The 12,607-nt window shown below is 40.4% G+C and overlaps 1 protein-coding gene across 9 annotated transcripts in view; it reads left to right on the top strand.

Annotated features, from left to right (window-relative positions):
* The window catches only part of SLC17A1 (solute carrier family 17 member 1), a 226,120-nt gene that overhangs the window by 29,189 nt on the left and 184,324 nt on the right, over nt 1-12,607 (top strand). For 7 of the 9 annotated variants that reach the window (XM_049693682.1, XM_049693688.1, XM_049693686.1 and 4 more), the window contains 7 exons: nt 3,332-3,565; nt 3,652-3,739; nt 4,081-4,167; nt 10,264-10,382; nt 10,486-10,647; nt 11,656-11,788; nt 11,875-12,022. In XM_049693682.1, coding sequence (XP_049549639.1) covers nt 3,332-3,565; nt 3,652-3,739; nt 4,081-4,167; nt 10,264-10,382; nt 10,486-10,647; nt 11,656-11,788; nt 11,875-12,022 — 971 coding nt within the window. The remainder of the gene's footprint in view (nt 1-3,331; nt 3,566-3,651; nt 3,740-4,080; nt 4,168-10,263; nt 10,383-10,485; nt 10,648-11,655; nt 11,789-11,874; nt 12,023-12,607) is intronic. The other 2 variants (XM_049693687.1, XM_049693685.1) reach the window with 2 other exon arrangements.

The raw sequence follows: 12,607 nt of genomic DNA on the forward strand, positions 1-12,607 counted from the left end.
TGTTCTCTCTGCTGTGCTCTGGAGAGCCAGTATCTCCCAAAAGGGAGCTTTTACATTCATCTGGCCTCTTGTTCTGGCACCCGATTTTTTTTTCTTTTTAACAGCTGACGCCTTGATCATCTGGCTCTGGTGGCCATCAGCGTTTGACAAAATTAATATACAAAATTCTAAACAAGTGAGTATAGAGGGAATGTACCTCAACATAATAAAGGCCATGTATAACAAGACCACAGATAACATCATACTCAATGGTGAAAATCTGAAAGCTTTTCCTCTAATATCAGGAATAAAACAGTGATTCCCACTCCCACCACTTTTATTCAACATAGTATTGGAAGTCCTCACCAGAGCAATTAGGCAAGGAAAAAAAAAGGCATCCAAATTGAAAAGGAAGAAGTAAAATTGTCACTATTTGCAGATGACATGATATTATATATAGAAAATCCTGAAGACTCCACTAAGGAAACTGTTAGAATAAAAATGAATTCAGTAAAGTTGTAAGATACGAAATCAATATACAAAAATCTGTTGCATTTCTATACACTATTAACAAACTAGCAGAAACAAAATTAAGAAAACAATTCTAATTGCATCAAAAAGACTAAAATATACAGGAATAAATTTAAGGTTAAACACCTATGCACTGAAAACTGTATGACGCTGATGAAAGAAACTGAAGAAGACACAAGTAAATGGAAAGATATTTTGTGCTCATGGATTGAAAGAATTCATATTGTTAAAATGTCTACAGATTAGATGTAATCATCAAAATTCCGATTGCCTTTTTCACAGAAATAGAACAAACAGTACTACAATTTGTATGCAACTACAAAAGGCCCAGAATAGCCAAAGAAATAATAAGAAAGAAAAACAAAGCTAGAGGCATCAAGCTTCCTGATTTTTTTTTGTTTGTTTGTTTGTTTGTTTTGCGGTACGCGGGCCTCTCACTGTTGTGGCCTCTCCCGTTGCGGAGCAACAGGCTCCAGACGCGCAGGCTCAGCAGCCATGGCTCACGGGCCCAGCCGCTCCGTGGCATATGGGATCTTCCCAGACCGGGGCACGAACCCGTGTCCCCTGCATCAGCAGGCGGACTTTCAACCACAGCGCCACCAGGGAAGCCCCAAGCTTCCTGATTTTAAACTACATCCCAAAGCTATAGTAATCAAAAAAGTATGGTATTTGCATAAACTCAGACACGTCAGTCAGCGAAGCAGTGTAGATAGCCCAGAAATAAACCCATACGTATTTGGGCAATTAATCTATGACAAAGGAGGCAAGAATATAAAATGATGAAAAGACAATCTCTTCAATATATAGTGTTGGGAAAACTGAGCCACTATCTTATAATGTACACAAAAATTAACTCAAAATGAATCCAACATTGGAACATTAAGACCTAAAAACATAAAACTAGAAGAAAACATAGGTGAAAAGCTCACTGACATTAGTCTTGGCTATGATTTTTTGGATTTTACATCAAAATCAGTGGCAACAAAAGCAAAAATACACAAGTGAGACTACATCAAACTAAAAAGCTTCTGCACGGCAAAGGAAACCGTCAACAAAATGAAAAGACAACCTACTGAATAAGAGAAAATATTTGCAAATCATATCTGATAAGAGATTGGTATCCAAAATATATGAAGAACTCATACGACTCTATTGCAAAAAAAAAAAAAAATCAAAAAATGGGCAGAGGGGTTTCCCTGGTGGCACAGTGGTTGAGAGTCCGCCTGCCGATGCAGGGGACACGGGTTCGTGCCCTGGTCCGGGAAGATCCCACACGCCGTGGAGCAGCTAGGCCCGTGAGCCATGGCCACTGAGCCTGTGCGTCTGGAGCCTGTGCTCTGCAATGGGAGAGGCCACAACAGTGAGAGGCCCGCGTACCAAAAAAAAAAAAAAAAAAAAATGGGCAGAGGATCTGAATAGACATTTTTCCAGAAAAGACAGACAAATTGTCAACAGGCACATGAGAGGGTGCCCAACATCATCAGGGAAATGCAAATCAAACCCACAAGGTATCACCCCATACCTGTCAACATGGCTATTATCAAAAAGACAAGAAATATCAAGTGTTGACTAAGATGTGGAGAGAAGGGAACCCTAGTGCACTGATGGTATAATGTAAATTAGTGCAGTCACTATGGAAAACAGTATGAAGGTTCTTCAAAAACTTAAAAATTAAATTACCATATCCAGCAATTCTAGTTCTGGGTATTTATCCTAAGAAAATAAAAACACTAACTTGAAAAAATATCTACACCCCCATGTTCATTGCAGCATTATTTACAACAGCCTAAGGATCCATCCAAGGATGAATGGATAATGCAAATGCACTGTATATATACAATGGAATATTATTCATTCATAAAAAGTAAGAAATCTTGCCATTTGCGACAACATGAATGGACCTTGATTGTATTATGCTAAGTGAAATAAATCAGACAAAGAAAGACAAATCCTATACGATCTTGTTTATATGTGGAATCTAAACAAACAAATGAATCTGAGCTCCTGGTTACAGAGAACAGGCTGGTGGTTGCCAGTAGCAGGGGGTCGGGGGTGGGTGGTGTTGGGCAAAATGGGTAAAGAGAGTTAAAAAGTGCAAACTTCCAGCTATAAAATAAGTTATGGGGGGACCTCCCTGGTGGTCCAGTGGTTAAGACTTTGCCTTCCAGTGAGAGGGTGTGATTTCAATCCCTGGTTGGGGAGCTAAGATCCCATGTGGCTGGCGACCAAAAACCCAAAACAGAAGCAGTGTTGTAACAAATTCAATAAAATATTTTTAAAAATGGTCCACATCAAAATAAATCTTTAAAAAAATTGTTATGGGGGTGTAGCATATAGCATGGTGACTATAGCTAATGATACTGTATTGTATAGTTGAAAGTTGCTAAGAGAGTAGATCTTAAAAGTTTTCATCACAACTATATATATGATGATGGATGTTAACTAGACTTATGATCATTTCTCAGTATATACAAATATCGAATCATTATGTTGTACACCTGAAACTAATATAATCTGCCAATTATATCTAAAATTTTTTTAAAAGCAAGTATTAAACGTCTATGCTGTGACAGGTATGGGTGGTACAAACGATGCCCTTGACTGCAAAGACTTTTCGTTATAGTTGAGGGTACCAATGATAAAATGTAATTACACACAGGTAATGATGTTATTAGGAATACAGAAGTCCCATAATAGAGGATGTTAGGCAGAGGACAGCTATTTTACGTGGGGTAAGCTGGAAGACCAGTTTTCCCATATTCCTGAACATCATAGAAAATCATCTGCAGAGTGGCTAGATGTGTCTCCTTTTTCCTTTCAGAACCCTGTGTATAACTGGAGCACTGAAATCCAGGGGATCATGTTAAGTTCCATCTTCTACGGTATTCTCATCAGCCAAATTCCTGCTGGATACTTATCTGGAATATACTCCTTAAAGAAAATGGTTGGTTCTGCATTGTTCCTCAGCTCTCTGTTTACTCTGCTCATCCCACTGGCAGCTGAATTTGGAGAAGCTTTGGTCATCATATGCCGAGTAATCCAGGGACTATTCCAGGTATTAAGGTGATACAAAAACTGAACCAAGAGCTTAAATTCACAGAAAGTGTCAGAGATCAAATGTTCTAATCATTCTTCTTTCAGGGGATAGCATTAACAACTCAGCAAGTAGTATGGATCAAGTGGGCTCCTCCCTTGGAACAAGTCCGACTTACCTCTCTGAGTTTATCAGGTAATGACTAGGGGCCTAGAATGTTTAATCTCATTGTCATCTCATTGTAGCATGTGCTGCCCTAGAGCCATAAGAAACATGTATGTTGTGAACTGTCAAGGGCTTTGGAAACCATCCTCACTTTAAAGATATGGAAATTGTCTGGGATGGAGAAGAGGCTTCCTTATCTCAAACAACAGAGAAAAGAGAGAAAAGCAAATATTTTATTATTTTCTTCTGTTCGGTGTTATACGTTATACAAATATTTCACTATAAATTGTTCACTGCTACCATGAGACTACATTATTTCTACTTCCAGATGCCTGCATTCATTGGGGGTGTTCTTTGTGCCTTCTGATTAGGACTTCTGCTAGGACCCTGCATTGTCCTACTTATAACAGGATTCATCTGTGACTCCCTGGGATGGCCTATGGTCTTTTATATTTTTGGTGAGTCTCTTTCTATAAAAATCCCAGCCATTATTCAGAATTTTTAAAACTAAAAATGGAATACAGTAGTTTATATGAAGTTAGCAATATTAAAACCCATAAATCCCATTGAAGGAAAAAGAGCAGTCAACATTCATGAATTTCTTATTATAAGCAAGACATCATGCTCAGAACTATACGTGCATTACTGTATATAATTTCACAATTCTACAACATCGATGCTACAGATATATATCCCTTACATGAAACTCTTGGGGAAAGGGATGATCAGAATAGATCAAAGATAATAGGAGTATACTATTTATACTTAACATCCCAAGCAAAATTTAGAGCATCATCTCATAATCAAACACATTAATTTCTGAAGTGAAACATGAAATTCTCATAAATTGGAATAAATGAAAAACTATAAAGGATTGAGGTTTCTAAATAAGTTAGAAAATCACTTTTGGCTTTCAAATCTTGGTTTCAGATTTGTGGATAAGGGACTGTGGATGGGTGCTATTGTGCTCGTTTGATACGTAAGGAAAATTACAGAGACTTAATTCAAAAGGATCTATTACAAAGTGATTCTTTAAAATGGTAAATAAAGATGTGGCAGAATCAGATGGATAGAGCAGTAATCAGGTGCTAGCAAAATGGAAGCTAATACCATCCCCAGGTCCAAAAGGGCAAGCAAGGGTGTAGACGATGGGAATCTACTAGGAGAGAGTCCTGTAGAGATGGCTGCCTTGAGAGGACCCATGACTTTTCATAAAAGAGCATATAGACTGAGGCAATGCTAGGGAAGGTGATAACTAGAGAAAGAGACACCCTAATCTCATTCAACTCTCTCCCTCTCATCTTCTGTTCAAGCTTTCTGCTGCCTAAATCTATCTGGAAAGCAGAGAACATAGGGGCCGGTTGATATTCATTCAAGTCAGCCATCTGTGGCCAAACCAGGGTAAAGAAGGGTGGGGAGTGGATCTAGAGGGACAAAGAGGGAACCCCCGATACCCACAGTGAGCAAATGACAGAGGCATGTCTTCCATCCTCACAATTTCACTGTTCTTCATCACTGCATTAGTCATCAGTAGTAAGTAATGGTCAGTATAGTGATATTACACAAACCCTATGTCAGGAAAGGGCTGGAAGACTTGGAACTGTCTAACCTGGTGAAATGAAAACTTGAGCAGGCATGCCTTGCAGGACTCTCATGTAAGAGAAATGCATACCTGCTCTGCATTACAAAACTAAAATTAATACGCAGGTAATTATAGGGAGGTGAAGTTTCGGCTCCATGTAAGAAAAACTTTTCAGTAATTAACGCTGCCCAACATTGCTGATCAAAAGTTGGGTGAGCTCCAATATTCATGGTGTATTCATATTTCAACATCATACACATGTATACAGCAACATTTGTCATTTGCAATTCTCGTGGGTGGCTCTATGAAGCGCAAAGAAAGGGACTATGCATTATACTATGATAACAGCTTTACCATGAATTGCCCCATCTGCTTTTTCTTATCACTTAGAATAGGGGAAGATTGCCATCACTTAGATGGCAGCAGTATAGGGATTTAGGTGTTACCGCCACAAGTCTTACGATGTTCATACGGTGCCCATAGATGTGAAATAACCTGCCCAAGTTAGTGGCAGAGGCAAACTAAAACCAGGATGTTTTGTGGTTCCATTTGAATGCTCTTCTCAATAAAGTTAAATAAATCTAATCAATACTATTTTAAAGAACAAAATAATACCTGCTTTTAAGCAGCTGATAATTGCTGGGGAGAATTACCATACAGAACAAATTGAACCATACACTCACATTTGCACTTAAAAGGGCCTGACTGTCCTGCCATGTTTCTCTCCATAAATACTATTTCAAACTTCTCAAAACTACTCTCTCAAATCTCTAAAATGGCTCCCTTTCCCTGCTGTCTCTTTCAAGTTACCTCCCTTTTAAGAGTCAAAATTATTGAACAACCTGTCTACACCCACTGCCCCCATTTCCTAGCCACCCACTGTCTCCTCAACTTATATCTGACTATAAGTGTCTGACCCATTCTACTATCAAGAGAGCCCTTGCCAAGGTCACTTATGGCTTCCATAAGGGCTAGAGCTGCTCTGAAGCCCAGACAGGAGGGGCCTTGCCTTGGATTCTACATTGTAGTGAGCCCATTCTGGCCCCCCTCCAGCCAAGCCTTCTTCATAGGGTAGAAGTCTATGGCATCAAAATTATAGGCTCATCAGAGCCTATGACTTTCCTTCTAATGATCACTCCCAGAATTTTTTTCTCATATACGACCAAGGCTTTTTCAGAACTGGCAGGACTCTTCCCCACATTCACTGAATTGAGGCTGGGCCGGGAGGTGACAGGTAAAACTATTTGCAGAGACTATAGATGGAGCATGATGGGGAAGCCAAGAATTTCTATACAGAGCCATTCAAAACCCCTAGTGGTGTGGGACTGGATCTGGGTGGGAACAGAAGAGGTCAAGTCCCAGATCAGTGACCAGGGATTTGTGACCAGTGGAATCTAAGAATTCTAAATTTAAACCCGACTACCCGGGTCATTTTCTTTCCTCTGGCTTCTTTCAAAATTTTCTCTTTTATTTTCTGCAGTTTGAATATGATATGCCTGCGTGTAAACTGATTGATTGATTGATATTCATCCTTTTTGTGTTCTCTGAGCTTCCTCTATCTGTGGTTTTGTGTCTATCATTACTTTTGGGAAATTCTCAGTAATTATTGCTTCAAATATTTCTTCTGTTCCTTTCTCTTACTTCTCTTTCCGATATTCCCGTTACACGTATACTACACTATTGTAATTGTCCCACAATTCTTGGATATTCTGTTCTTTTTTATTCTTTTACTCTATTTGCAATTCAGGTTTGGAAGTTTCTATGGACATTTCTTGAAGCTCAGTGATTTTTCCTCGACCGTGTCTAGTCTCTTAATGAGCTCGTTAAAGGCATTCTTCATTTCTGTTACAGTGTTTTTGATTTCTAGCATTTTCTTTTGATTCCTTATTAGCGTTTCCATCTCTCTACTTACATTACTCATGTTTTTGTATGTTGTCTGCTTTTTCCATAAGCATTTTAATCATAGTTGTTTTAAATTCTTGATCTGATCATTCCAGCACCACTGCTATGTCTCAGTCTGGATCTGATGCTTGCTCTGTCTCTTCAAACTACATTTTTTGTCTGTTAGTGTGCCTCATGTTTTTCTTGTTGAAAGCTAACAAGATATACTAGGTAAAAGGAACTGAGAAAAATAGCCCTTTAGTGTGAGGTTTTATGTTTTTCTGGCTAGGGGTTAGGCTGTGCTTACTGTATGCTATAGTTAAAAGTTTCAGAGGCTACAGCTTCCTCTGGTGTCTTTGTCTTTCCTTGTCTTTGAGTTTCTCTAGAGACTTCTTAAATAAGGTTTGTGATGTGCAGTTCTTCTAGGTGGATTCCCAATAACGTGCAGGACACTTTTGATGTGGTGGTAAGGTGTGTACATGAGGAGACAATGTTCTATAGTGCTGTGATTAGGTATCAGTATTTTAGTGAGCCTCTGCCCCGAACTTGACCTTCACAAGTCCTTCTCAGTTTTTTTTTCCCCTCCTTAAGTGAGCCAGGAGGAAGGGGCTGGAATTGGATATTTCCCTTCCCTTAAGTTGGTTAGGCTCTGGCAAAACAGTTTCCCTTTGAGCAGTTTTTGTTAAGAACAGAATGCTCTAGACATAATTCAAAATAGCTACTTTTCCCTTCCTCTCCTGTAAGGATGGAGGGATTTTTCTCTTCTATTCACTGTGAGAACCTGGTAGGTGTTCTGGAGATAAAACTCACAAAAGTGTGAGGGGTCTTCTTAAGACTGGGCCCCCATCCCCAGACTTTTCATCTCTCAAACTTGTCTACACTGAACCTAAAGCAAGCCATCAATTGCTAGGTTTTCCTACCCTAGAACTGACTGGTTCCAATGGAGTTTTCTGATTCTGGGCTTCTGTTCTGGGAAGTTGTCATTCTCTGTATCTGCCTGTCTGTCTCTCTAGAGACAGGAGGGCAGTGGTTTGCCCTGTGACCTCAATTCTCTGATGGATCAAAGAAGAGTTATTGATTTCTAGTTTGTTCAACATTTTCCTTGTTGTAAGGACGGGAGTGATAACTTCTAAACTCCTTATATGCCCCCCAAATGCTGGCCAAGCTCCATGCCCATAAATCAAGTGGAAGTTTTTCAGTCCACATTTGACCTGAACTCGCAATCATATTCAACAATACCATTCTTTCCCTTGTGCCTTTGCCTCTGACTCCATGCACTGAACCTCAGTGACTGGACATTTCCTTCTCGTCTCAGTCTCTCTGACCCTGTTCTTTCTACAATGGACTTTATCCTTCTGGCCGTTCCCTCTCAGTCTCCTTTGCAGACGTCTCCTCTTCTACTTGCCATTAACTGTTGTCTTTCTTCCAGGCTTTTCTCCAGCCTCCTCCTCTAGGGCTATTTTCCCTCCCTAGACAATGTAATCCGTGCTTAAGTGTCAGTTACCACTTACTAATCATGTGTCCCTGGGTAAGCAAGCAGATCGTTCTGAGATTCAGTCTTCTTATTTTGAAAAAGAGCTAATAGTATCAAATGTATTTTCTGAGGGTTGAGTACAATAATATAGAGAAATATATGTATTGCATGTGTATTTATTAGGTGCTCACTTTTCTTCATTTACATTTTGCCTTGGGTTTGGGCTCTCAGGTCACAGAATGAGGTGGAAATGGTATGTTGTCAAAGTATTCTTTTAATGTTGTCTTAAAGTGTGTTGTAAACATCTGAGATCTCCAGGTTTCCACATGGTCTGATCTCATTACCTCTCATCCTCATCCATTTCCACCCTCACCTTACTCCCTGCCCAGTGACACTGGCCTCATAACTCTGGGCTTTGGTACTTATTTCTCCCTCTGCCTGGAGTGTCTGTGCCCCATCCACGTCCTAGCCTTCCCTGAACATGGTACTCCTTCCTTCCTCCCCCCATAACTCTCCTCCATAGCTCTTTTCACTGACATTTACTACCTTTTATTTAATTACTTTTCATTATCTTTGCCTCATCCATTAGAAACTAAAGTCTGTGAAGGCAGGGCTTTGTCTGTTTTATTCACTGTTGTATTCCCAGGACCTAGAATGGTTCATGGTACATAATGGATATTTAACCAATATTTGTCAGATGAATGAATGCAATTCTGGAAGCCTGACTACTAAGTACTACATATTCCCTGTCCTAACAGAGGAGTCCTTATGATCAGATCATTAGTATAAAAAACAGAAAAACAACAAATAATTTGGCAAACTCTTATGGGACTTAGACAATCCCTAAGGCCTGGTCTGCATCTTAGGAGCATAGCTAAGACCTAGCTCTCAAAACTGGGTGATTGGGGCTTCCCTGGTGGTGCAGTGGTTGAGAATCTGCCTGCTAATGCAGGGGACATGGGTTCGAGCCCTGGTCTGGGAGGATCCCACATGCCACGGAGCAGCTAGGCCCGTGAGCCACAACTACTGAGCCTGCACGTCTGGAGCCTGTGCTCCGCAACAAGAGAGGCCGCGACAGTGAGAGGCCCGCGCACCGCAATGAAGAGTGGCCCCCGCTTGCCACAACTAGAGAAAGCCCTCGCACAGAAACGAAGACCCAACACAACAAAAATTAATTAATTAATGAACTCCTACCCCCAACATCTTTAAAATAAGATTGATTTAAAAGTAAGATTTAACTTAAAAAAAAAAAAACTGGGTGATTTTCAAGCCCTGTGTGGGCTCAGCTATGCCGTACTCTCACAGTAGAACACATTAGGAATCTGTAGAGATGATGGCCTAAGAGCCAGGAGGCCCAGCTGTCCTGCGTGGAGAAAAAAGAAGCTAGGAGATCAGGAGAGGCCAGAGGGTTTACCACCATTTCTGTAAAATTCATTCTGTTGAGAGAGGCAGCTATGGATACAGAGAAAACTATCAAAATGTGAGCTTTGTTGCAAAGTTCCAAAAAAGAAAAGAGGAGGTCTAGGTTCTCAGACCAATAACGAAAAATGCCAGTTTGGAAAAGAAACTCACTATAGACAGAAGCAATTCCAGTTCTAACTTGTCCTGTTCCAATAGGTGCTTGTGGTTGTGCCTTAAGTCTTCTCTGGTTCGTTCTGTTTTATGAGGACCCAAAGGACCACCCGTGTATAAGCAAAAGTGAGAAGGAATACATCACGTCCACCCTCGCCCAGCAGGTAGAACACGCATGCTCCACTTTGGTATCTCCCAGATTCTGTGCCAAATAAAATGTGCTCCATCTTGTCCTAATGTGCTAACGATTAATGGGTTCCTTTCCAGGTCAGTTCAAGTGCACCATCTCTGCCCATCAAGGCTGTGCTTAAGTCTCCTCCACTCTGGGTCATTTCCCTCTGTAATTTTGCTTTTTTCTGGGCAAATAGCTTCCTGAGTCTGTATACACCAATGTTTATCAACTCCAAGTTTCATATTAATGTAAAAGAGGTAAGTACACCTTCTGTTCTTCACTTTATGAAGGACTTTGCACCCATTTCCTTTTCTCCCATGACTCTAGTCCTAGCTCTTGCCCACCCCTATACTACTTAGCTGATGTTTTTACCTGGAGATGTCACTGTTTCCAATTATTAGGTCAACATTGCCCAGAATAAAAGGTGTAGACATGATGTCTAGCACTCCCACAACAATACACACTCACCCACATTCCCACAGATTCCCTATCTCCCATTCCCTGTATAATCACCCTTATGTATTCCTTAAGGCTCAACACCATTGTTCCCTGCAGGGTCGGATCCTTTCCTGAAAGTCAGTTGGCCAGGCTCTACCACCCTTTCCAGCTCATACCAATCCTCTCCCCTGGGGAAAGGCAAAGAGTCCTGGGTTGTGAACCCATGACTCACAGCTTGCTCTGAAAGGACTGACACTTTCATTGGTTGTCTGACTTGGAGAATTACTGATGCCTGGAACCTTCTGTTGTTTGATGCCATAATAACCAGAAAAGACTCCTTTAGAAATGGAGTCTGGGCTTGCCATTTTGAGACATTCTATAATGAACTTCCAGTAACCCAGCTTAGTGACCAATGTAACAGTGAGGTCACCTAAGCTCTCTAAGATTCAATTTTATCTTCCATGAGATCATGGATTTGCTGCAAGGATTAACAGCAGCTGGTCCACAATAACCATCATATACATGTTTTCAATTGTTATCATTATCATCTCTATCACTTTCCCCACAGACAGCATTTCCCATTCCCAACATAGTTTTCCTCTCTACCATCTAGGACTTTCAGGTCCCAACAGAAAACTAGGCAGATTGCGATGACTGTTTCTGACGTCCAAACGATTTTTCTCTTTCTCTTGGGTAGTGTGTCCCCAGAAGTAACTCTGGGATTGTACGCTGATGGTTTCCTGTATGACAATACAAATTTTAGATGAATTTCAGTGTAGGGCTTATCCTGTTTCTCATACTCACTCACAATAACATTCCTTCCTCAGAATGGGCTGCTGTCTTCCCTCCCCCATTTGTTTGCCTGGATTTTTGCTATCCTAGCAGGTCATATGGCAGACGTCTTCCTGTCCAGGAATATTCTCAGCCTACTCACCATCCGGAAACTCTTCACCTTGCTAGGTAAGAAGCCAGGACATTCAAGCACTTTGGGGCATTTCACCCCCATCTTTGGGATACACCTGACTGTTGTCTGAATCACTCCCCAGGACTTCTCCTGCCCGCCCTCTTCAGCCTGTGCCTGCTTTACCTGAGTTCCAGCTTCCATGGCACTATGATTTTCCTGATACTTGCTAATGCAACAGGAAGCTTTTGTATGGGTGGAATATTAATAAATGTCTTGGATATTGCTCCCAGGTAGGGTTTTAAAAATCTCTTTCTTTCTTGTATCCAAGTTCTCAAAGTTTTAAGATTTCAAGTATTTTGGAACTGGTGGTCAGCAGGCCAAAAGTTCCGAAGAAGCATCTGTGTAGGTCAGACATATAACTTAAATAATATTTATATACCAAATGATATATGCAAATGTATGCAACTCTCACATGTGTATGAAGAAGTATAGTCCAGTGATCAGGAGAACAGATTCTAGAGTCAGACTATTGGGTTTCATGACCATTTTCCTCAAGCCAATTACTTACTTTCTCAACACCTGTTTCTCACCTATAAAATGGGAGTAATAAGAAAATGCTTACCTCCTAAAGTTATCCTCACAAGAGGATTAAACAAGTTAATACAGTCAAGTACATAGAATAGTGCCTGGAACATAGCAAACATGTATAAGGGTTAACTGATCCATTAAAATTATTATACCATGCTTATATATTATTACTCATGAAGAAAAGCCATCAGTTAGTAATATTTATTTTGTAACTAAGAAAACTGAGTTTCAGATACTTAACGTTCACCCTAAGATCTCATCACTGGCTTGGATATTAGCTAGGACTT

The sequence above is a fragment of the Orcinus orca genome, chromosome 10 (assembly GCF_937001465.1).
Source record: "Orcinus orca chromosome 10, mOrcOrc1.1, whole genome shotgun sequence".
Lineage (NCBI taxonomy): Eukaryota > Metazoa > Chordata > Mammalia > Artiodactyla > Delphinidae > Orcinus > Orcinus orca.